At 44.0% G+C, this 25,865-nt stretch overlaps 1 protein-coding gene across 1 annotated transcript in view; it reads left to right on the top strand.

Moving 5' to 3' along the window:
• Nucleotides 1–730: 730 nt before the first annotated feature.
• Nucleotides 731–25,865, top strand: part of LOC138758576 (very-long-chain enoyl-CoA reductase) — a 115,645-nt gene continuing 90,510 nt past the window's right edge. Inside the window, exon 1 of the mRNA XM_069927720.1 lies at nt 731–898. Coding sequence (XP_069783821.1) covers nt 884–898 — 15 coding nt within the window. The 5' untranslated portion in view covers nt 731–883. The remainder of the gene's footprint in view (nt 899–25,865) is intronic.

The following is a 25,865-nucleotide window of genomic DNA, read 5'->3' on the forward strand; positions in this document are numbered from 1 at the left end:
TAACTCACAGTATGGCCTGGTAAGCCGGATGGACACTGTCCATCCGGGACTTGACTCGAGCTGGGGCTCTGGCATGGGAGGGCACCCAGTGGACCAACCTGACAAGCGACGAAGTGAGCCCACCACCACGGCTCCTCAGGCTCCCCTCCCCCACCCCTACAGACAAGTTCCCACCCCCCTCAGAACCGGTACACACAGAAACAGTCTAGCCCTCCAACACTCAGCCTGTCAATCAAGTCACTGTCCCGCAGGAACCGATGACACAGCTGGTGCTTCGGCGAACACAGCACCAGATAAAACCACTGGATCGGCTGAATGTATGGACGACACGCCCAGTGCCGATGGACCTTGGCCCACCTCACCCCACCAGAGTTCATCCAAACAAAAGGAGAGGTGAACGTGCCCAGACTGTGATGAAGGGTCAAGACAGAAACGTTGGTTATGTGTCTTTTATCTTTGCTGTTTAAAGGACACTGCTGAGTTTCTCCAGCATTCTGTGATTTTTACAGAGTTCTGTGATTTACATTTGGTCCATTACCTGATGTGATGCTGCCATTTATGCCCTTGCTAACAAGAGGGCATATCCTGATTGGCTGAGCGAGCAGACCATCCTCGCTTTCCATTGGTCCATCCGTCACTTCCGTGTCGTCTACTGGCTGCAGAAATCAGAGCCCTCCTGGCCCTTGATGGGGAAATCAGGATGACAAAGCGCGCAGTGATTGGTGGGAAGCGGACGCCGGCTCTTCACTCTGCTATGTGATTGGTGAATCCAGGTCACAGTGCGTGCCGTGATTGGTCGGGCGTCGCTGTCACGTGATTGGCCGGTCGCAGAAGTCCCGCTCAGCGGTTGGAAGCTGATAGTGTCCCCATCACTGTTGGCGCCATGAAGCATTACGAGGTGAGTCGGAGGCCGGCGTCCTCCCCGTGCGCGGGCGGCGGGATGGTGGAGGCGCGCGGCAGGTGTCCGGCTTCACACTGAACCGGACCCCATGGCTATAAAGCCGGGGCGGCGGCGGGGTTAAACCCGCCTCTGCTGCAGAGCGCATGTGCTGATTGGGGGGGTGTCGGTGACCCAGGTGTTGTGCGCAAGCGCGGGTGGGGAGCCGTCTTTACTGCGCATGCGTGTCCCTGCACCCCTGACAAACTTTTGCACAGTTGCCCCAGTGGGACTTGGATTTAGATTGTAAATTCCAGGGAGACGTGCAGCTCCCTGTACTGATGCACTCTGCCAGTTAAAATGCACCATTAATTTTATATGGATGGGGAATTTATGAATCATTCAGGATTCAATTCATTGTCATGTCATAAAGACCGTGTTGCAGCGGCGCTACCAAGTATAGAGCACCAGGGTGAACCAAAAAATGACTTTGTTGGTTTGAATTCACCGCGTCTCCTTGCTAGCCCGCTCACTTCCGTAACCACCGGCTACCCATTGTGTCGCAGTGTTACTCTCCGGTCAATGGGCCGCTACGCATGGGCTCCTCAGCAGTAAAGGGGAGCCCTTGCCATCTTGGACCGGCCGTGTGTTGCGGCGATTTGGCCCGTTTACTCACGCGGTTGCTCGGCCCACTGCAGTGTACCTTAAAGTAGACAGATTGGCCTCTGGCAGAAATTGCCCGAAGCATGTCTTACAGAATATTTAAATGGCAAGCGATTGCCGTGCAGAAGGACTTGGGAGTGCTTGTGCATGAATTGTAAAAGGTCGGTTTGCAGGTGCAGCAGGTGATCAAGAAAGGAAATGGAATGATGGTCTTCATTGCTAGAGGGATTGAATTTAGGAATCGGGAGGTTATGTTGCAACTGTACAAAGTCCTGGTGAGGCTGCATCTGGCGAACTGTGTGCAATTCTGGCCTTACTTGAGGAAGGATGGACTGGCATTGGAGGCGCTGCAGAGGAGGTTCACCAGATTGATTCCAGAGATTGAGTCGTCTGGGACTGTACTCACTGGAATTCAGAACATTGTGAGATGATCTTATAGAAGCATATAAAGTTATGAAAAAGATAGAGATAGATAGGTTGTTTCCATTGGTGGGGCAGACCAGAACCAGGGTAAGATTCAGGGTAGTAGATTTAGGACGGAGATGAGGAGGAACTGCTTTTCCCAGAGGGTGGTGAATCTATGGAATTTGCTGCCCATTTAACCAGTGGAGGCTACCTCAGTAAATATATTTAAGATTTTTACATAAGGGAATTAAGAGATTATGGGGGAGGAGAAAAGGCAGGTTGGTGGAGATGAGCCTATCATCAGATCAGCCGATTAGGTTATTTTGGCAGCACAAGCTTATTATGGGCCTGTTACTGTGCTGTATGTCTAAAATTAAAAAAAAAAAATATCTTGGCACCTCCTGAAATCTGCGGTTGTGTCACATTGCTAGCTGCATCTATTATTCAATCATTATGGAACCTGGAAGACTTAAAGTGTTTCTGAGCAAAGAAAGATCTGCAGCTTTGATAGTTGTGCAATTGTTCAGAATTAGGCTCATTCCAAAATGAAATTGAAGGCCATTTGGCCCATTGTCCATACTAACGCAAAGGGGAAGAATCCCATTTGTCCTGTTGTGTCCCCACAGCTTGTTCTCTCTCACATAAGCCGTTAACTCTCCTTTGGTTCTTTTTGCCATGAACTGGGAATTGAACAAGTTTGTAGGATCTGGGAGGAAAGTCGGGTACTGCACCACAAATTCTGCATCGACAGCTTCTGGAGTCAGGATGAATTAATTTTGACATAGCCCGGTAACAGGCCCTTCTGGCCCAAGAGCCCGTGCCATCCAATTAACCTCCAACACTTGTACATTTTGAAAGGTGGGAGGAAACCAGAGCACCCGGAGGAAACCCACACACAGACATAGGGAGAACATACAGACGGCACCCTATTTGAATTGGAGTTGCTGGCACTGTATTAGCATTGCGCTAATTGCTGCCTCTTACCTGGGTTGCTAGAGCTGTGAGACAGCAAAACTACCTGCTGTGCCATTATGTCACTCTGCCACTTATACAAACATGTATAGAATATACTTGGAACACTACAACACAGTACAGAGCCTTTTGCCCTCGATGACGAACTATATATTCCTACCAAAAAAAACCTTCCTACGAAAGACATCCAAAAAGTCATGAGACGTGGGATCAGTGGAAAATTATCTGTATGGATTAAAAATTGGCTTGTAGGAAGAAAGCAGAGAGTAGTACAGGAAGGAAAGTATTGTGCCTGGAGGTCGGTGACTAGTGGAGTGCTGCAGGGATCTTTTCTGGGTCCCCTGCTCTTTGTGATTTTTATAGATGATCTGGATGAATAGTCGGAAGGATGGGTCAGAAAATTTGTGGATGACATGAAAGCTGGAGGAGTTGTGGATGGAGATAAACGTTGTTGAAGGTTACAAGAGAATACAGACAGGATGCAGAGTTGGGCAGAAAAGTGGCAGATGGAGTTCAATCTGGATAATTGTGAGGTGATGCATTTTGGAAGGTCTAACCCAGTGGTTCTCAACTTTTATCTTTCCACTTACATACCACTTTTAAGTATTCCCTATGCCGGGGTGGCCAAACTTGCTTAGCATAAGAACCGCATACCATAAACTTCAGATGTTTGAGAGCCGTAGCAATCACACAATCGCAAGCCAACGAACTAACACTATCGTTAGCCCATTTCAGATGGCCATAATACCCAAATGTAAAGCCGCCTAAAATACCTGAATGCGGCTGTTGGGAGGCCACCTGAAAGCAGAGAATCCATCCCCACCTTGGGGAGGCATATTCTTCACTTCTGAATGCTCCCCCCTAGGCACCTCAAAGCACCAGCCTGAAAGCAGCTAGCAGCTTTCAGGTGCCTAGCAGGGGGTGGGCTGATGACATTAGCCGGCATCCCAACTTCCCAACTCCCCACGCCTGACAGCCCCCCTCCCCACTGCCAGCGACCCAACTCCCAGCTGCCTGACTGCCCCCTGGCTTGGGACGGCCGGCGCGGAAGGTTGCCCACCCCGGTACAGTTTTGTAGGGGAAAGTATTTTCCAATTTTTGTTTTGCAAATCATCCATTTGCAAAAGGCTGATACACTGCAGATAGTGAAGAAGCATTGTTCCAAAGGGAGCAATTTTGCAAAAGATTTTTTTTCTAATCAAGTCTACACACCAAACGTTCCCCCTAGGCAACTGAAAGCAGCAAAGGCTACCAGCTTTCAGGTGCCTAGCAGCAGGAAGGCTGTTGGCAGTCAGCTGGCGACCCGCTGCGGACACCTGCCCTCCCCGCTGCGGACACCTGCCCTCCCCGCTGCGGACACCTGCCCTCCCCGCTGCGGACACCTGCCCTCCCCGCTGCGGACACCTGCCCTCCCCGCTGCGGACACCTGCCCTCCCCGCTGCGGACACCTGCCCTCCCCGCTGCGGACACCTGCCCTCCCCGCTGCGGACACCTGCCCTCCCCGCTGCGGACACCTGCCCTCCCCGCTGCGGACACCTGCCCTCCCCGCTGCGGACACCTGCCCTCCCCGCTGCGGACACCTGCCCTCCCCGCTGCGGACACCTGCCCTCCCCGCTGCGGACACCTGCCCTCCCCGCTGCGGACACCTGCCCTCCCCGCTGCGGACACCTGCCCTCCCCGCTGCGGACACCTGCCCTCCCCGCTGCGGACACCTGCCCTCCCCGCTGCGGACACCTGCCCTCCCCGCTGCGGACACCTGCCCTCCCCGCTGCGGACACCTGCCCTCCCCGCTGCGGACACCTGCCCTCCCCGCTGCGGACACCTGCCCTCCCCGCTGCGGACACCTGCCCTCCCCGCTGCGGACACCTGCCCTCCCCGCTGCGGACACCTGCCCTCCCCGCTGCGGACACCTGCCCTCCCCGCTGCGGACACCTGCCCTCCCCGCTGCGGACACCTGCCCTCCCCGCTGCGGACACCTGCCCTCCCCGCTGCGGACACCTGCCCTCCCCGCTGCGGACACCTGCCCTCCCCGCTGCGGACACCTGCCCTCCCCGCTGCGGACACCTGCCCTCCCCGCTGCGGACACCTGCCCTCCCCGCTGCGGACACCTGCCCTCCCCGCTGCGGACACCTGCCCTCCCCGCTGCGGACACCTGCCCTCCCCGCTGCGGACACCTGCCCTCCCCGCTGCGGACACCTGCCCTCCCCGCTGGCGACAGCTACCCTTCCCGCAAGCCGCACATTAAATGCCAAAGAGTTGCATGTGGCTCGCGAGCCGTGGTTAGAAAGAAAAAATTTGAAAACCACTGTTTTAATTATACATAATTGACTTGTTATGTGTAGTTTCATAACTCCAAAGGAAATGGGCCAATGACAATTTTTCTCAAGCAAAATATTTCAGTAACAATTGGGTCTAGAGCAGTGGTTCTTAACATTCCCTTCCCACTCACATTTCACCTTAAGCAATCCCTTACTAATCACAGAGTACCGATGGCATAGGGATTACTTAAAGTGGTATGTGAGTTGAAAGAAAAAGGTTGACCAACAAGGTTGGGTCAGATACAGCAATGAGCTCTCTGAACCCTTCTCCATTAACAATGGCGTGAAGCAAGGCTGTGTTCTCGCACCAACCCTCTTTTCAATCTTCTTCAGCATGATGCTGAACCAAGCCATGAAAGACCCCAACAATGAAGACGCTGTTTACATCCGGTACCGCACGGATGGCAGTCTCTTCAATCTGAGGCGCCTGCAAGCTCACACCAAGACACAAGAGAAACTTGTCTGTGAACTACTCTTTGCAGACGATGCCGCTTTAGTTGCCCATTCAGAGCCAGCTCTTCAGCGCTTGACGTCCTGCTTTGCGGAAACTGCCAAAATGTTTGGCCTGGAAGTCAGCCTGAAGAAAACTGAGGTCCTCCATCAGCCAGCTCCCCACCATGACTACCAGCCCCCCCACATCTCCATCGGGCACACAAAACTCAAAACGGTCAACCAGTTTATCTATCTCGGCTGCACCATTTCATCAGATGCAAGGATAGACAATGAGATAGACAACAGACTCGCCAAGGCAAATAGCGCCTTTGGAAGACTACACAAAAGAGTCTGGAAAAACAACCAACTGAAAAACCTCACAAAGATAAGCGTATACAGAGCCGTTGTCATACCCACACTCCTGTTCGGCTCCGAATCATGGGTCCTCTACCGGCATCACCTACGGCTCCTAGAACGCTTCCACCAGCGTTGTCTCCGCTCCATCCTCAACATCCTTTGGAGCGTTTTCATCCCTAACGTCGAAGTACTCGAGATGGCAGAGGTCGACAGCATCGAGTTCACGCTGCTGAAGATCCAGCTGCGCTGGGTGGGTCACGTCTCCAGAATGGAGGACCATCGCCTTCCCAAGATCGTGTTATATGGCGAGCTCTCCACTGGCCACCGTGACAGAGGGTACAAGGACTGCCTAAAGAAATCTCTTGGTGCCTGCCACATTGACCACCGCCAGTGGGCTGATATCGCCTCAAACTGTGCATCTTGGCGCCTCACAGTTTGGCGGGCAGCAACCTCCTTTGAAGAAGACCGCAGAGCCCACCTCACTGACAAAAGGCAAAGGAGGAAAAACCCAACACCCAACCCCAACCAACCAATTTTCCCCTGCAGCCGCTGCAACCGTGTCTGCCTGTCCCGCATCGGACTTGTCAGCCACAAGCGAGCCTGCAGCTGACGTGGACTTTTACCCCCTCCATAAATCTTCGTCCGCGAAGCCAAGCCAAAGAAAAAAAGAATGTGAGTTGAAAGAAAAAGGTTGAGAAACACTGGTCTAACCAGAAGGCAGAGTACAGGGTTAATGGTTGGTTACTTAAGAGTGTAGATAAACAGATCTTGGGGTTCAAATCCATACATCCCTCAACATTGCCACACAGGTTGATAGGATAGTTAAGGGCCTATGGGATGCTGGGATTCATTAACAGGGAGGGATTGGATGCAGGAGTAGAGAGGTCATGTTACAACTCTACAAATCTATGGTGAGACAACACTTCGACTATTGTGTTCAGTTCTGGCCACCTCATTACAGGAAGGATGTGGAAGCTATGGAGAGGGTGTAGAGGAGACCTACCAGGATGTTGTCTGGATTTGGTAGCAGGTTTTATGAGGCGAGGTTAGCAGAGCTGGGACTTTTCTCTTTGAAGAATAGAGGATGAGAGGAGTCTTGATAGAGGTCTACAGGATTCTGAGAGGCATAGATAGGGTGGGCAGCCAGTTTCAGCAAACACCAAAGGACGTGTGAACAGAGTTAAGGGACGGGTTTAGGAAAAAATAGAGGGTTGAGGGGGGGGGGGTTTAGTACTTTTTTCCGGAAGGGATATGTGGGTCAGGAGAACATCGAGGGCTGAAGGGCCTGTATTATGCTGTATTCTATGTTCTAACCCTCTTTTTCTTTCATTCTTAACCCTGTCAAAGAGTCTCTTAAAGGCCCCTAATGTTTCAGCCTCCACCACCACCTGTGGCAATACATTCCAGATATCCACAACTCTGCATTTTTAAAAACACCCCTGATATCTCCCCTAAACTTCCTTTCCTTCACTCTTTACCATTGTCCTCTAGTGTTTGCTGTTTCTGTCCTGGAAAAAGATCTTTTTCATTGATAGATTAATAGGTCTCATTCTTGCAAAATCGTGCCTCGAGAAGAGAGCCAACATCGTAAAGGATCCCATTACCCTGGTCACAACCTCTTCTCACCTTCAGGCAGAGAGCTCTAGCTGGAAGGGGGAGGGAGTGGGGGGAGTGATACGGACATGGGTGTTCAAGATGAGAGGAACTGGAGTGATGAAGATGCTCACAGGGACTGCAGATGCTCAAATCTGGGGCAAATCATCTGCTAGAAGAACTTGGCAGGTCAAGCAGCTTCAGTGGAAGAAAACCATAGGTAATATTTCAGGTCGGGACCCTTCATGAAGTCTAAATGGTTTCCTCCCACCCGTTGAAACGTACTAGGGGTTGTAGGTTAATTGGGTGTGAATTGGGCATCATGGACCCATGGGCCAAAATGGCCTGTTACTGTGCTGTATGTCTAAATTTTAAAAAAACAAATTAAACCACCCAGATCACCCTCTCAATTGTGCAGTTTGGGCCTATGTTCCCCGAAATGTCAACTTATTGAAGCACATATGATCCCAAGGGTCTTGACAGGACAGATGTTGGGATGTTTTCACTACTGCAACAAGAGGTATGAAAAACCATCTTCTCTCAGAGGTACAGTATGTGAATGTGCAATTTTCTGTCCTCAGGAGTGAGGGACAGATCATTAGATATATTTAAGGTGAAGATAGGATCAAGAATTGAGGGTTATGAGGAACTGGCACAGAATAGGAGTTGAGGCCAGTTAGATCAGCCATGATCATGTTGAACGGTGGGACAGGCTGGAGGGGCCTAGTGGCCACCTGCTCCTGTCTCCTTGTGTTGTTACTTTAGAAAGCAATACCTAATACAGTAAAAAAAAAACCCTGTTATCTGGAATTCAAGCAGCCGGCAGCCTCAAGGAACTGAAAAATAAATTGCAGAAAATAAAACCGGTTTAAAAAAAAATTTGGAAGTTTAAAATTGGCGCGGCTCACGGTTAATTCGCCAAACACGCAATTTCAAGCAACCGGAAGATTCACTTATCTGGCATCTACCAATCTGTCTTAGAATGGTGGACCAGGATTTAGTGGTAACCTTGAAAATGTTCATGGAGGAGAACAAAACTATCAAGGACACAGAGAAGGTACAAGAATGAGGCTAATTGGATTGCTTTTTTGAGTGGAGTGTCTGAAAATCCTGGGCTGTGATGCAGATTCACATTTAACTCTTTGCAGTTCACTTTAGAACCTTTTTATTAGCCACCCTAGATTGCTGAATACCTCATTTAGTTGAATAAAATCAGAATTACAACACATCAGTAGGTCATAGTCCCATTGTTAGAATAAAAATGAGCCCAAAACCTCTGAATTATTATTAGTTGGGCACTTCAAAGCCTTTGAGTATGTGGTGCCTTCTCTCAGTGACCCTTAGGGTTGGGAGATCGATTCCAGAATTATCTACAAGAACAGTGATGCTCACGGTGACCCCTGTTCAATCCTGACCTCCGGTGCTGTCTGTGTGGGGTTTGCCCGCACTCTTTGGGACCATCTGGCCATCCCCCAGGTGCTTTGGTTTCCTCCTACATCCTAACGAAGTGCAGGTGTGTCGTTCCTACCTTCTGCACCGCCTCCTCCAAAACCAAGTGTACATGACAGCAGGCGTGCCAAAAGAGTGACAGGTGACATTGAAAATTGCCCCCAGGGTGTATATGTGTGGTCAAACCTTGGGGGGAGTTGAGAGAGTGTGGGATGAGTGGGGTTGTTATGGACTTGGTGACTGATAGGTCAGTGACTGGCAGAAGGACTCTCTTTTGCTTCTCTTTCTCTGACTGTGAGGAACACCAGGCAATTTTTGCTGATAGTGAATCTTTACCTTCTGGCAGGAGCTGCTGTAATGTCCGTGCTGCTGTTGGTGCAGACCCGCGGAGAGTGGGGAGCAGAGACATATGCTCCTCTGCAGGGTTCTGCTCAGTCCAACTACCGACAGCTCTGTACAGGCTTTAACCAGCCTGTTAAAGAAGCCGACAGTGGTTTATTTCAAAATCCTGTGACTGCGGGGTCTGGGCCCAAGATGGCGGCCCCTGTGGACAGCAGCAGCCTTGAGGGGTTGCAGACTCCGGATAAGCAGAGGACTGGTAGAGGGCACCAGAAAAGGGTGAGGGCAGCCCCCATCCCAGAAGAGGAGGAAATGACCCTGTAACAGCGGGCCAGTGAGGGGCTCTGCGGCTGAAGAACAGGCAGGGGGAGGGGTGTTGATGACTCGAGGCGTGGACTGCTGGAGACTAGCTGAAGGGGTACCAGGTATTGGAACCAGGATGTGAGAGTGTGCCAAGGATACTGAAGGATTCCTGATCGTGTTGGAGGTTTGGATCTGGACCTTGAGCTGCTAATAGTTTGAACTGTACCTGTGGAGGCTGAAGGCGAATCCATGGACTATGGGGACATTCTTTTGCTTTTCTTTCTCTGACCGTAAGGTGAATCTTGGCAGGCTAAAAAGTTAATTTTGTGTAATATTACAGCTGTTTTATCAAAGTCCAAAGTTCCTGTTTTATTACATGACAATAAAATAATCTTGAATCTTTATTAGTGCTGGCCGACTATAATTGTATTTAAGAACAACACTCCCACTGCAGAGTTTGGCAGTTTTGATTGTGTGAGGGTTAACACATCCATGTTGTGGACTGAAAACATCATACAGTATAGTACTGAATAGCTGAGGCATAATAGATTAGAAATATATACATTTTTCACTGCGCTTCTCAGCTTTTTTTCTCTTTTACCCTCCTACCCCTTTTATTTAAGAACCTGTACACTTCCCTCCTCTCCTCCCACCTCTTTATTGAGGCACCTGTCTGCAGTTTAGCTTGTACCTTGATGAAGGCCCGAAACATTGGCTATCCTTTACTTCCTATAGGTTTCTCCAGCGCTTTTGTGTATTGAATCACCATTGAATAAGTTGGGATCTTCTTCAGAAGGTACCAGTTGTCAGCAAATAAGAAGCTGGGGGAGGAGAAGGAGGGAGGGGGTTGGCTTTAAACTCCACTCCAGAGATGAGCATATAATCCAACCTGATGTAGTAGTGAAATACTGAGAGGAGGTCACACTGTTGGCCTTCTGGATTTTCTGTTAATGGATGTCCTGGACCAATCTGTGGAAACACAGACCCTCTCGGAATCATTCCCAACCATGATTATTACAGTGTTAACAAAAAAAGAATAGGGATCCACTGAAAACTTTGTCATACAGACCAATATCCCTGTTAAATGCTGATTATAAGATACTAGCGAAAGCATTGGCTAATAGGTTAAGACAATACTTTCCAAAACAAATACATATGGACCAATCAGGATTTGTTAAGGGAAGGCATTCCTCAAATAGTCTAGGAAGATTATTTAATATAATACACATGGCAAAATGTGAACAAATCCAAGTATTACAGTCTCCTTAGACGTGGAAAAAGCATTCAACCATTTTGAATGGCCCTTTTTATTTAAAACACTGGAAAATCTGGTATAGGGAGAACATTTATAATTTGGATAAAAACTTTATACTATAAACCACAAGTTAAAATAATAACAACTAATCAGATGTTGGCGGCGTTCCCCTTGAGTAGATAGAGCAGAGAGGGATGCCCCCCTCCCCCCCCCGCCACTGTCCTCAGCACTTTTTATTTTAGTGATTGAACCGCTGGGGGAGATAATGAGAAGGTCTGATAAAGGGCTTCAAAGTTGGGCAAGAAGAACACAAAATCAGTCTATTCACCAATGATGTGCTATTGTATCCATCAGACCTGGCTAAATCTTTGGAAAAATTACAAGGAACATTAGAAAAATATGGAAGAATATGAGATAAAAGTGAGGTAATGCCATTAACACATTTTGAATATGAAAGATACCAAAAAGGAAGTAAATGGAAGACAGATGGAACAATATCTTGGAACAGCAACTGACAAGAACTTGCAAAATCTGTACAAACAAAACTGTGTGCCTCTTCTTGGAAAGATAGAAAGAGATCTACAGAAATGGAGAGACTTACTGATTACTTTGGTGGGAAGGGTTAACTGTCAAAATGAAAGTGACACCAAGACTGCAATACCTTTATCAATTGGTGCCTATTCCGTTACCTAAAAACTTTTTAAAAACTACTAAACAACCATATTAGATGGTTCCTATGGAAGAGTAATAAGGTACCAAGAACTGCATTAGAAAAACTGACATGGGACTACAGGCTGGGAGGACTTAGCCTCCAAGATTTAAAAAAAAATTACCTAGCTGCAAAGGCTAGATTTCTCACAGCATTTCCTCACTGAAAACAACCCCCGGACTTGGGTTCAAATGGGAACGTACTCAATGGAGGAGGAGGAAGCAAAGGATTTTATCCATAAATGGAGTTTCAAATCACTAAAGAAAAAGATGGATAACTCCATATGATTAGAACGTGGCAAGAAATTAATGAATGGAAAGGGAAAATTAGGAGGGATTTCAATAAAAGCCCCATTGTGTAAAAATCTGTTACTGCCTATAAATATGGACAATAGAATATTAAATTTGTGGTATGACAAAGGTATAAGATATATTAAGGACTATTACACAGAAGGAACTCATGTCCTTTGAACAATTAAAACACAAATATGGAGTGGCCAATGGGACCACCTTCTGTTTTCTCCAGCTTGGATTATTCTTAAGAGAAAGATGGGAATCAATGTTGACACCACCTGAAATTAGTGAAATTGAACGAACAGTTTGGATGAGGAATACATCCAAATTTATAACAAAAATGTACTATGCTCTCCAGAGCAAAAGTGCAAAACCAGGGTTGCAGAGGTCAAGGAAAAGATGGGAGTCGGACTAGGGTGTAGTGATTTCAGAAAGAAGCTGGTCAGATTGGTGTAAGGACAGCACAACATCAGTTATAAATGCAAGACATGGATTGGTTTAGTATAATTTTTTTTACACCAATTATATATCTTACCTCACAAAAGTTACACAGAACAAATGTGGAAATTTCAGAGATGTGTTTCTGATGTGGGACTGAGACAGGAACTTGTCTACATGCCACATGGTCGTGCATGAAAATGAGGCAGGAAATCGCAGAAAAATGAACCAGGATAACAGGAATGGTCTTCTCGGGCGATCCGGAGCTATATTTATTAGGTAATTTCATGGAAATAAGAGACAAATTGACCAAATGTCAAATCCCATTTATAAAAATGAATTGCAATCACTTTGATGTCTGACTCCCCTCTACTTATAACACGATGGACTGTGGAAATGAAATGAACAGCTGTATACCTGTGGGAAAAAAATCACATATAACTTAAAGTATAAATATGACACTTTTGTTAAGGTCTGGTAGCCATATCTAGCCATAGGGGCCCAGATACACCAATAAAAAGGAACAAAATAGGATATAAAAGTAACTACTATATATATGTACAAAAAAGTAGTTTCCTCAATTGTACTCTAGAAACTTAAAATGTATGTAAGCTATGATGGTGAATGGATCTGTATATATGGAAGGGGGAGGGACTGTTTTGTTTATGTTTGTTCTGTTTGTAAGAAAAAGTTTAATAAATTGTATATTTAAAATGTTACTATTGTATATTTTTGAAAAAATCAAATATTAAAAAAAGAAAGCTTTTGGCATCTTAGCCTTTATAAATCAAAGTATTGAGTACAGGAGTTGTGATATTATATGAAGCTGTTTAAGACATTGGTGAGGACAAATTTGGAATATTGTGAGCAGTTCTGGGTGCCAAACTACAGGAAGGATATCAATAAGATTGAAAGAGTGCAGAGAAGATTTACTAGGATGTTGCTCGGGTCTTCAGGAGTTGAGATACGGGGAAAGATTAAACAGGTTAGGACTTTATTCCTTGGAGTGTAGAAGAATGAGGGGGATTTGATAGTGGTTTACAAGATTATGAAGGGTATAGACAGAGTGGATGTGAGTACGCTTTTTCCACTTAGATTGGGGAAGATAAATACGAGAGGTCATAGTTTTAAGCTGAAAGGGAAGGTTTAGGGGGAACATCAGGGGAAATTCTTAAGCCAGAAAGTGGTGGGAGTGTGGAATGAGCTGCTTTCTTTTTTTTTAATTTTTTTATTTTTCACACCATAAACCACATTAACCATGATACATACTTTTTCCTTTTCAAATATATACAGTGCCATTTTCTCCCCCACCCCCCTCCCATCCCACCCACCCTACCTCCCCCCTCCCGTCCATTTAAAGTACAAAATCTAGGATACATTAAACCAGTCAAACAATGTTGTCATTCAATAAAAATAAACAAGAAATTCCACTGAGTCAATTCTTTTCATTTCCTTCTCCTTTCGTTAATTTAGGTAGTGAATGTCCCTGGTAGGTTTTCGCTACTGTGTTTCAAGTAAGGCTCCCATATTTGTTCAAATATTTCAATATTATTTCTTAAACTATATGTTATTTTTTCTAATGGAATACATTTATTCATTTCTATATACCATTGTTGTATTTTCAAATTATCTTCCGATTTCCAGGTTGACATAATACATTTTTTTGCTACGGCTAGAGCTATCTTAACAAATCTTTTTGTGCATCCTCCAAATCAATTCCAAATTCTTTGTTTTTTATGTTACTTAGGAGGAAGATCTCTGGATTCTTTGGTATATTGTTTTCTGTTATTTTATTTAATATTTGGTTTAGATCTTCCCAAAATTTTTCTACTTTCTCACATGCCCAGATTGCATGAATTGTTGTTCCCATTTCTTTTTTACATCGAAAACATCTATCAGATACCGTTGGGTCCCATTTATTTAACTTTTGAGGTGTAATGTATAGCCTGTGTATCCAGTTATATTATATCATATGTAACCTCGTATTTATTGTATTTCTCATCATTTCAGAACATAACTTCTCCCATGTTTCCTTTTTTATCTTTATATTTAAATCTTGTTCCCATTTTTGTTTAGTTTTACCATTTGTTTCCTCATTCTCCTTTTCTTGCAGTTTAATATACATATTTGTTATAAATCTTTTGATTATCATTGTATCTGTAATCACATATTCAAAGTTACTTCCCTCTGGTAAACTCAGACTGCTTCCTAATTTGTCCTTCAAATAAGATCTCAATTGGTAATATGCCAGCACTGTATCTTGAGTTATATTGTATTTATCTTTCATTTGTTCAAAGGATAATAATCTATTTCCTGAAAAACAATTTTAAATTCTTTTGATCCCTTTTTTCTCCCATTCTCTAAAGGAAAGGTTATCTATTGTAAAAAGGAGTAACTTGTTTTGTGTCAATATTAGTTTTGGTAATTGATAATTTGTTTTATTTTTTTCTACATGAATCTTCTTCCAAATATTGAGTAGATGATGTAATACTGGAGAACTTCTATATTATACCAATTTTTCATCCCATTTATATAATATGTGTTCAGGTATCTTTTCCCCTATTTTATCTAATTCTAATCTAGTCCAATCTGGCTTTTCCCTTGTTTGATAAAAATCTGATAGGTATCTTAATTGTGCGGCTCTATAATAATTTTTAAAGTTTGGCAGTTGTAAGCCTCCTTGTTTATACCATTCTGTTAATTTATCTAGTGCTATCCTCGGTTTCCCCCCTTTCCATAAAAATTTCCTTATTATTTTCTTTAACTCCTTGAAGAATTTCTCTGTCAGGTGTATTGGCAATGCCTGAAATAGGTATAATATCCTTGGAAAAATGTTCATTTTAATACAGTTTATCCTTCCTATTAGTGTTAGTGGTAAATCTTTCCAATGCTCTAAATCGTCCTGTAATTTTTTCATTAGTGGATAATAATTGAGTTTATATAGTTGGCCGAGATTTTTATTTATTTGTATACCTAGGTATCTTATTGCTTGCACTTGCCATCTGAATGGTGATTCCTTCTTAAATTTTGAGAAATCCGCATTATTCATAGGCATTGCTTCACTTTTATTTACGTTAATCTTGTAACCCGACACTTCTCCATATTCCTTCAATTTCTTATATAATTCTTTTATTGATAGTTCTGGTTCTGTTAAGTATACTATAACATCATCCGCAAATAAACTGATTTTATATTCCTTGTCTTTTATTTTTATCCCTTTTATATTATTTTCTGTTCTTATCAATTCTGCTAGTGGTTCTACAGCTAACGCGAACAATAAAGGTGATAGTGGGCATCCCTGCCGTGTTGACCTGCTTAAGTTAAATTGCTTTGATACATATCCATTTACTGTCACTTTCGCCAATGGTCCCTTATATAATGCGTTAATCCAATTAATATACTTCTCTGGTAAACTGAATTTTTGCCATACTTTGAATAAATAATTCCATTCTACTCTGTCAAAGGCCTTCTCTGCGTCTAAAGCAACTGCTACTGTTGGCGCTTTACTCCCTTCTACTGCATGAATTAAGTTAATAAATTTACAAATATTGTCTGTTGTGCGTCTTTTTTTAATAAATCCAGTTTGGTCTAGATTTACCATTTTCGGTACATACTCTGCTAATCTGTTTGCTAATAGTTTAGCTATTATCTTATAATCCGTGTTAAGTAAAGATATTGGTCTATGTGACGCTGGTGCGAGTGGATCTTTCCCTTGCTTTAGTATTACTGTAATTATTGCTGTTTTACATGAATCTGGTAAGCTTTGTGTTTTATCAATCTGGTTGATTACTTCCAGGAGGGGAGGAATTAATAAATCTTTAAATATTTTATAGAATTCTATTGGGTATCCATCCTCTCCTGGTGTCTTATTATTTGGTAATTTTTTTATTATCTCTTGTATTTCTACTATTCCAAATGGTTCTGTTAATTTATTTTGTTCCTCTATTTGTAGTTTTGGTAGTTCAATTTTAGTTAGAAATTCATCTATTTTCCCTTCTTTACCTTTGTTTTCAGTTTGGTATAATTGTTCATAGAATTCTCTTAAGTTTTCCTTGATCTCCTTTGGATTATATGTGATTTGTTTGTCTTTTTTCCTTGATGCCAATACCATTTTCTTAGCTTGTTCTGTCTTAAGCTGCCATGCTAGAATTTTGTGCGTTTTTTCCCCTAGTTCATAATATTTCTGTTTTGTCTTCATATTATTCTTCTCCACCTTATATGTTTGTAGTGTTTCATATTTTATTTTTTTATCTGCCAATTCTCTTCTTTTAGTGGTATCTTCCTTCATTGCTAATTCTTTTTCTATATTTACTATTTCCCTTTCCAACTCCTCTGTTTCCTGATTAAAGTCCTTCTTCATCTTGGTTACATAACTTATTATTTGCCCTCTAATGAACGCTTTCATTGCATCCCATAGTATAAACTTATCTTTCACTGATTCCGTGTTTATTTCAAAATACATTTTAATTTGTCTTTCAATGAATTCTCTAAAATCCTGCCTTTTGAGTAACATGGAGTTTAATCTCCATCTATACATTCTTGGAGGGATGTCCTCTAACTTTATTGTCAATATTAAGGGTGAATGGTCCGATAATATTCTAGCTTTATATTCTGTTTTTCTTACTCTATCTTGCATACGAGCTGATAACAAAAATAGGTGTATTCTTGAGTATGTTTTATGTCTAGCCGAGTAATATGAATATTCCTTTTCCTTTGGGTGTTGTTTCCTCCATATATCCAAAAGTTGCATTTCTTCCATCGATTTAATTATAAATTTGGTTACTTTGTTCTTTCTGTTAATTTTTTTCCCAGTTTTGTCCATATTTGAATCCAAATTCAGGTTGAAATCCCCTCCTATAAATATGTTCACTTGCGTATCAGCTACTTTCAAAAAGATATCTTGCATAAACTTTTGATCTTCTTCGTTAGGTGAATATACATTGAGTAGATTCCAAAACTCCGAATATATCTGACATTTTATCATTACATATCTCCCTGCTGGATCTATTATTTCCTCTTCTATTTTAATTGGCACATTTTTACTAATTAATATAGTTACCCCTCTTGCTTTTGAATTATACGACGCTGCTGTTACGTGTCCTACCCAATCTCTCTTTAATTTCTTGTGCTCCAATTCAGTTAAATGTGTTTCTTGCACAAATGCTATATCAATTTTTTCTTTTTTCAGTAAATTTAGCAGTTTCTTCCTTTTAATTTGGTTATGTATTCCGTTAATATTTAAAGTCATATAGTTCAGCGTAGCCATTTTATACTTTGTTTATCTTCCCTTTCCGTTTCTCCATCATTACCTTTCCTTCTTATCCATTTATGCTTTCTTGTTTTGAACACTTTATAAGACAACATTTCTAAAACATCAAACATTTTCCCTATTCTCCTATTTAAAACTTCTTTAACCCCAATCTCCCCTCCCCCTCCTGAGTTGTCCTTTATCCCTTGTCGGACAACCACATCTCCCCTCTCCATTTGGATTTGCGAATTCACTCGCAAACGTCAGCTGATTTTGCAGTGACCGTAACTCCTCCCCACCCAGCCCCCCCCAGAAAAGATTTCAATTTTCATATGTAACAAAGGTCACTCTTTTAATTCCCTCCTTATTCCCTCTATTCCAATTCCCTCCCTTATTAATTCTTGTCTATACTCCATATATTTTCCTCTAAATACGGATACATTCATGTATGCACACTATATATATATATATATATATATATATATATCTTCTTTGGCTTGGCTTCGCGGACGAAGATTTATGGAGGGGGTAAAAAGTCCACGTCAGCTGCAGGCTCGTTTGTGGCTGACCAGTCCGATGCGGGACAGGCAGACACGATTGCAGCGGTTGCAAGGGAAAATTGGTTGGTTGGGGTTGGGTGTTGGGTTTTTCCTCCTTTGCCTTTTGTCAGTGAGGTGGGCTCTGCGGTCTTCTTCAAAGGAGGCTGCTGCCCGCCAAACTGTGAGGCGCCAAGATGCACGGTTTGAGGCGTTATCAGCCCACTGGCGGTGGTCAATGTGGCAGGCACCAAGAGATTTCTTTAGGCAGTCCTTGTACCTTTTCTTTGGTGCACCTCTGTCACGGTGGCCAGTGGAGAGCTCGCCATATAATACGATCTTGGGAAGGCGATGGTCCTCCATTCTGGAGACGTGACCCATCCAGCGCAGCTGGATCTTCAGCAGCGTGGACTCGATGCTGTCGACCTCTGCCATCTCGAGTACCTCGACGTTAGGGGTGTGAGCGCTCCAATGGATGTTGAGGATGGAGCGGAGACAACGCTGGTGGAAGCGTTCTAGGAGCCGTAGGTGGTGCCGGTAGAGGACCCATGATTCGGAGCCAAACAGGAGTGTGGGTATGACAACGGCTCTGTATACGCTTATCTTTGTGAGGTTTTTCAGTTGGTTGTTTTTCCAGACTCTTTTGTGTAGTCTTCAAAAGGCGCTATTTGCCTTGGCGAGTCTGTTGTCTATCTCATTGTCGATCCTTGCATCTGATGAAATGGTGCAGCCGAGATAGGTAAACTGGTTGACCGTTTTGAGTTTTGTGTGCCCGATGGAGATGTGGGGGGGCTGGTAGTCATGGTGGGGAGCTGGCTGATGGAGGACCTCAGTTTTCTTCAGGCTGACTTCCAGGCCAAACATTTTGGCAGTTTCCGCAAAGCAGGACGTCAAGCGCTGAAGAGCTGGCTCTGAATGGGCAACTAAAGCGGCATCATCTGCAAAGAGTAGTTCACGGACAAGTTTACACACATACTATAGATTGTGGTCATTTTTACTCTTAATACATGTCTTCAACTCTCTGCTTGTTTTGTAGTTGTTCTGCAAATTTCCTTGCTTCCTCTGGATCCGAGAATGGTCTGTTTTGTTGCCCTGGAATAATTACTTTAAGTACCGCTGGGTACCTTAACATAAATTTATATCCTTTTTTCCATAAGATCGTTTTCGCTGTATTGAACTCCTTCCTCTTCTTCTGGAGTTCAAAACTTATGTCTGGATAGAAAAAAAATTTTTGACCTTTATATTCCATTGGCTTTTTGTCCTCTCTTACTTTCTTCATTGCTTTCTCCAATATATTTTCTCTTGTTGTATATCTTAAGAATTTTACTAAAATGGATCTTGGTTTTTGCTGCGGTTGTGGTTTCGGGGCTAAAGTTCTATGTGCCCTCTCTATTTCCATTTCTTCCTGTAATTCTGGTCTTCCCAGGACCCTGGGGATCCAATCTTTTATAAATTCTCTCATATTCTTGCCTTCTTCATCTTCCTTAAGGCCCACTATCTTTATATTATTTCTTCTATTATAGTTTTCTATCATATCTATCTTCTGAGCTAACAGCTCCTGTGCTTCTTTAGCTTTTTTATTAGATTCTTCTAATTTCTCTTTTAAGTCTTTTACTTCCATATCTACAAATGTTTCTCGTTTTTCATATTTTCCACTCTTTTTGCCAATTCTGATATGGCCACTTCCATTTTGTTCATTCTTTCTTCTGCGTTCTTAATTCTTTTTATCTCATCAAATTCTTGTAATTGCCATTCTTTCACTGATTCCATATATTCTTTAAAAAAAGATACATCCATTGTTTTGCCTTTCTCTTCTTCTTCCACTTCTTTCTGTTCTTCTTCTTCTTCTTCCTCTGGATTGACCATCTGTTGTTTCCTTGTTTTCTTTTTACCCTCTTCTTTCTTGTTGTCGTTATTGTCTGTGTTCTGCACCTGCTGCTGTGCTGCAGGTGTCTCTCTCAGCTGTGGAGATCGACTCCGCAGCTGTTCCCCCCTCCCGTCAGTGTGTTTTTTATCATGCGCGGTTGCGCACTTTTACTCGGCTCTGCGAGCCATTTTTGTAGTCTCGAGCCCGGGACCGCCACTGACCTGTGGGAGCGGGCTTCTCTCTCCGCGGCGGGCCTCTTCGGACAGGTAAGGCCTTCACCTTCTTCTTCCGACGTCTTTCCTTCTTCTTTTCTTCCCGTTGTTTTTGGTTTTTCTTCGCTGCCATTGTCTTCACACTTTTACTTTCACTTTGTTTTGGTTTTTAAGTTTGTGCCTTTGTTTTTTCTCTATCTTTTTTTAACTTTTCTGGAGAGGGCTGGAGTTCCCCGACCGGCCACTACTCCATCACGTGACTCCCCTCCGAATGAGCTGCTTTCTAATGTGAATGTGGGTTCAATCTTAAGTTTTAAGAATAAATTGGATAAAAACATGGATGAGAGAGGTCTGGAGGGCTATGGAATGTGAGCAGGTTAATGGGACTAGTGGAATGATGGTCAGCCCAGACTAGAGGGGGCTGAATGGCCTGTTTTCTGTGATGTAGTATTGTATGGTTTCATGGAAATTGAAATGAAATCTTTTGATGCAGGAAATATAATTTGATGCAGTATTCCAAAGTCCCACTGGGTGGGGGTATTGACTTGATCTGAAAGTCATTAGCGATAATTGTTTTAAAGTTCATATTGTTACAAGATCAAACCAGCAACCACAAAGAAGGCATATCACACAGGGGTAAAAATGAACAATTATTTTATTAACAAAAATTCACCTTCAAACTTTAATTCAAAATCCCCCCTTTTTATAACAATGCCCACTGGTTACTATGCAAATTCCTATAACAGTGTAAAACTAATAAATTCCCCAGCCTAAATATAACAGATGCAATTAAAGTCTAAGTTATATTTCCAACCAGCCCACAGAAAAACTTAGACACAAAACAAATACAAAACACACAGGACTCACAAAACTTTGATCTCAACTGAAGCAAAGATCATAAACTAAATTCAGTTTGTTTGGTAAGCTGAAGCCAAAAGATCTTTGAGAGAGAGAGAGAGAGAGAGCGAGCAAGAGAGCACAAAATTCAAAGTTGTCTTGTGTTGCTTGCAGAGAGAGGAACCACTGGCCTGGTCTGGATCCTTCTGGCTGCCTTCGGAATGTTCATCCCTTCTTGAAATCCCAACATTCTAAACTGTCCTCCAGACCATGACTCATGCTCTGGGTCTTCTTCCACACCACAGCACCACCCAGTGGTGGTTTATTGTCCAAGTCCAGAAATTTTTAGATAATTTTTTGCACATGCTCAGTCTGTCTCCCACTCTCTCAGCAGTTCACCTTCACCATGGCTCTCTAAGGCAAACTGTCACTTTTTAAACATAAAACCACACAACACATAGGCCAATTTTTTTTTCTTTCTTTCTTTTTCTTTTTTTCTTTTTTCTTTCTTCTTTGGCTTGGCTTCACGGACGAAGATTTATGGAGGGGTATGTCTACGTCTGCTGCAGGCTCGTTGGTGACTGACAAGTTCGATGCGGGACAGGCAGGCATGGTTGCAGCGGTTGCAAGGGAAAATTGGTTGGTTGAGGTTGGTTGTTGGGTTTTTCCTCCTTTGTCTTTAGTCAGTGAGGTGGGCTCTGCGGTCTTCTTCAAAGGAGGTTGCTGCCCGCCAAACTGTGAGGCGCCAAGATGCACGGTTGGAGGTGATATCAGCCTACTGGCGGTGGTCAATGGGGCAGGCACCAAGTGATTTCTTTAAGCAGTTCTTGTACCTCTTTGGTGCACCTCTGTCTCGGTGGCCATTGGAGAGCTTGCCATATAACACGATCTTGGGAAGGCGATGGTCCTCCATTCTGGAGACATGACCCACCCAGCGCAGTTGGGTCTTCAGCACCATGGATTCGATGCTTGCGGACACTGCCAGCTCGTGTACTTCGATATTGGTGATGAAGTCATTCCAATGAATGTTGAGGATGGAGCGGAGACACCGCTGATGGAAGCGTTCTAGGAGCCGTTGGTGATGCCGGTAGAGGTAGAGGCCAATATACAACACAGAACTCTGTAAAAATATACAGGATGGAAAGAGGCCCTTCAGCCCAACTTGACCTTGGCAACCGAGTTAACCCCATTTGCCTGCGTTTGGCCCATTATCTTCTGAACCTTTCTCATTCTTATACCTGTCTAAAAGCCTTCTGAGCATTATGTTTGTCCCTGCATCTACAACTTCATCTGGCAGCTCATTCCCAATACCCACCACCCCCTTGAAGAAGGTGTCCCTGTTAAATCTCACCTTAAATCTATGCCCTTTGATTTTAGATTCACCTTCTCTGAGAAAACCTCTTTTATAAACTTCAATAAAGACAGCCTTCTACACTCTAGAGATAAAAATTCCTGCCCATCTGTGTAATCGAAGTATGTAACATTCTTGTGAAATTCTTCTGCACCCTTTTTTCTGTTTAACACTATGCACAATAGTCTGTGTGGTCTTGGAATGTTATGTTCAGTTCTGGTCACCTCATTATAGGAAGGATGTGGAAGCCATGGAGAGGGTGCAGAGGAAATTTACCAGGATGTTGCCTGGGTTGGAGAAAGTGTCTCATGAGGCAAGGTTAATAAAACTACAAGATTATGAGAGGCATAGATAAGGTGGACAGCCAGCACTTTTTTCATGGGACAAATACCAGAGGACATGTGTTTAAGGTGAAGGTAGGAAAGTTTCGGGGAGTCATCAAGAGTTTTTTTTTCTCACAGTTGTGGGTGCATGGAATGAATTGCTGGGGATGGTGGTGGAGGTTGGTACAACAGAGATATTTTAATGACTCTTTGGCAGGTACATGGATGCAAGAAAAATAGAGAATTATGGGTGTGATGTAGGGAAGGTTTAGATTGTTGAGTTGGTTGGTCAAAGGGCCTGTTCTGTTCGATGTCTTCCCATAGCCCTGTCCATGTGTAAGATGACATCCCTGCTCTTGTACTCAGTATCCTGACTGGTGAAGGCAGGGTGCCAGATGACTTCTTCACCACCCCTCTACCTGTGTTACACTTGTGTTAGAACTATGTACCTGTACCCTCAAGTAAGGTGTTGGATGAGGCTTGATTCTGAAATAAGAGGCCCTGCCAGGGAGATATGGATTAATTATTTTAAACTGGGTAATGTTTCCAAAACATAAAATGCCAAAGTACTCATTAATAAAACATGAAAGTCTGCAGTCACCGTGATTGAAGTAAAAGCATAATGCTGGAGAAACTCAGTAGGCCAGTATACAGTACTTTATCTTTGGCTTGGCTTCGCGGACGAAGATTTATGGAGGGGGTTAAAAGTCCACGTCAGCTGCAGGCTCGTTTGTGGCTGACAAGTCCGATGCGGGACAAGCAGACACGATTGCAGCGGTTGCAGGGGAAAATTGGTTGGTTGGGGTTGGGTGTTGGGTTTTTCCTCCTTTGCCTTTTGTCAGTGAGGTGGGCTCTGCGGTCTTCTTCAAAGGAGGTTGCTGCCCGCCAAACTGTGAGGCGCCAAGATGCACAGTTTGAGGCGTTATCAGCCCACTGGCGGTGGTCAATGTAGCAGGCACCAAGAGATTTCTTTAGGCAGTCCTTGTACCTTTTCTTTGGTGCACCTCTGTCACGGTGGCCAGTGGAGAGCTCGCCATATAACACGATCTTGGGAAGGCGATGGTCCTCCATTCTGGAGACGTGACCCATCCAGCGCAGCTGGATCTTCAGCAGCGTGGACTCGATGCTGTCGACCTCTGCCATCTCGAGTACTTCGACGTTAGGGATGTAAGCGCTCCAATGGATTTTGAGGATGGAGCGGAGACAACGCTGGTGGAAGCATTCTAGGAGCCGTAGGTGGTGCCGGTAGAGGACCCATGATTCGGAGCCGAACAGGAGTGTGGGTATGACAACGGCTCTGTATACGCTTATCTTTGTGAGGTTTTTCAGTTGGTTGTTTTTCCAGACTCTTTTGTGTAGTCTTCCAAAGGCGCTATTTTCCTTGGCGAGTCTGTTGTCTATCTCATTGTCGATCCTTGCATCTGATGAAATGGTGCAGCCGAGATAGGTAAACTGGTTGACCGTTTTGAGTTTTGTGTGCCCGATGGAGATGTGGGGGGGCTGGTAATCATGGTGGGGAGCTGGCTGATGGAGGACCTCAGATTTCTTCAGGCTGACTTCCAGGCCAAACATTTTGGCAGTTTCCGCAAAGCAGGACGTCAAGCGCTGAAGAGCTGGCTCTGAATGGGCAACTAAAGCGGCATCGTCTGCAAAGAGTACAGATATAGCACAGATAAAGGTACATCACCAATGTTTTGGGCTTGAGCACTTCGTTATTTAGTCTTTGAGGAGGAATTTCTTTACCCAGAGGCTGGTGAATCTGTGGAATTCATTGCCATAGAGGGCAGTAGAGGCAGGTTCATTAAATATATTTAAGAGGGAATTAGATATATTTCTTCAGTATAAGGGTATTAAAGGTTACGGAGAGAAGGCAGGGACGGGGTACTGAACTTTAAGATCAGCCATGATCTCGTCGAATGGCGGAGCAGTCTCGAAGGGTCGAATGACCTACTCCTGATCCTATCTTCTATGTTTCTATGTTTCACCTGGATTCATCTGCATTTTAGTGTGGAGGGGATTTGCTGGAGAAAAGGGGCTTGTGATTTAATTTTTTTTTTCATTTTTAATTTTAGATAAACAGCACGGTAATAGGCCCTTCTGGCCCACGAGCCCGTGCCCCCTCATATATCTCCAGTATGTTTTTAAGGGTTGGCGGAAATTGGAGAACCGGGAAAAACCCACACAGACACGGGGAGAACATACAAATTCCTTATAGACAAGGCAGGATTCGAACCCCAGTAGCTGGTGCTGTAACAGAGTTACTCTAACCACTATGCTATCCATACCGGTTGGTGAATCTCTTCTACCATGGAAGGTTGTCGAGACTGGTTTGTTTGCAATATTTCAGGTGGGGGTAGATAAATGTTTGAAAGTTCAGGGAATTGAGGGTTATTGGCAAACTTGTACAGAAGAGGAGACAAGGTCAGCATAAATCAGCTGCCATCACATTGAATGATGGGGTAGGTTTTAGGGGCTAAATAGGCTGCCACTGTTTCTTTGTGTTGTAGTGATCATGCTAGCAGAGCAATTAACGAGACTGGCAGTCGACAGGTTCGTTCCAAAGCTCGCTGATCTATTACTTGGCTCGCAGAGATTTTTTTTTTAAAGACGCCACCTGTTCCCGCCGATGGGAACTGGAAGTTGCGTCGCAGACTGGTAGCTATTCAGATTTTGCGCGTGTGGGCTCTTTCTTTTGGGAAAAGGGAAATAAATGTTGCTCCAACCACACGTGTTACAAATGGAGCTGGTTCACCTGTACACCAACCATGTTGGTCGCCAAACAACCCCCACCCCCACAGAACCAGCGATCTCGCCCCCAAAACCCAAGGTCTGCATTTTCTTTTGTTTGGCCGGCCTGCCTCTACACCACTTTGACCAGCCTTTCCAAGTCAACGTGCTGGCTTTTAATCAATCAACACCTCCTCTTTACCCCCAATGTCCAACACAAACGTAGATCTATTGTTTTTGGCTACTCTAAACAGCCCTTTGTATGTCCGCTCCAGCGGTGACTGGTGCGCACCGCTCCTGACAAAGACATATTCACAGTCCCTTAGGTTTCTGGGAACAGAGGTCGGTGCTCGCCTGTGTT

This window comes from Narcine bancroftii, chromosome 3 (genome assembly GCF_036971445.1).
Source record: "Narcine bancroftii isolate sNarBan1 chromosome 3, sNarBan1.hap1, whole genome shotgun sequence".
Lineage (NCBI taxonomy): Eukaryota > Metazoa > Chordata > Chondrichthyes > Torpediniformes > Narcinidae > Narcine > Narcine bancroftii.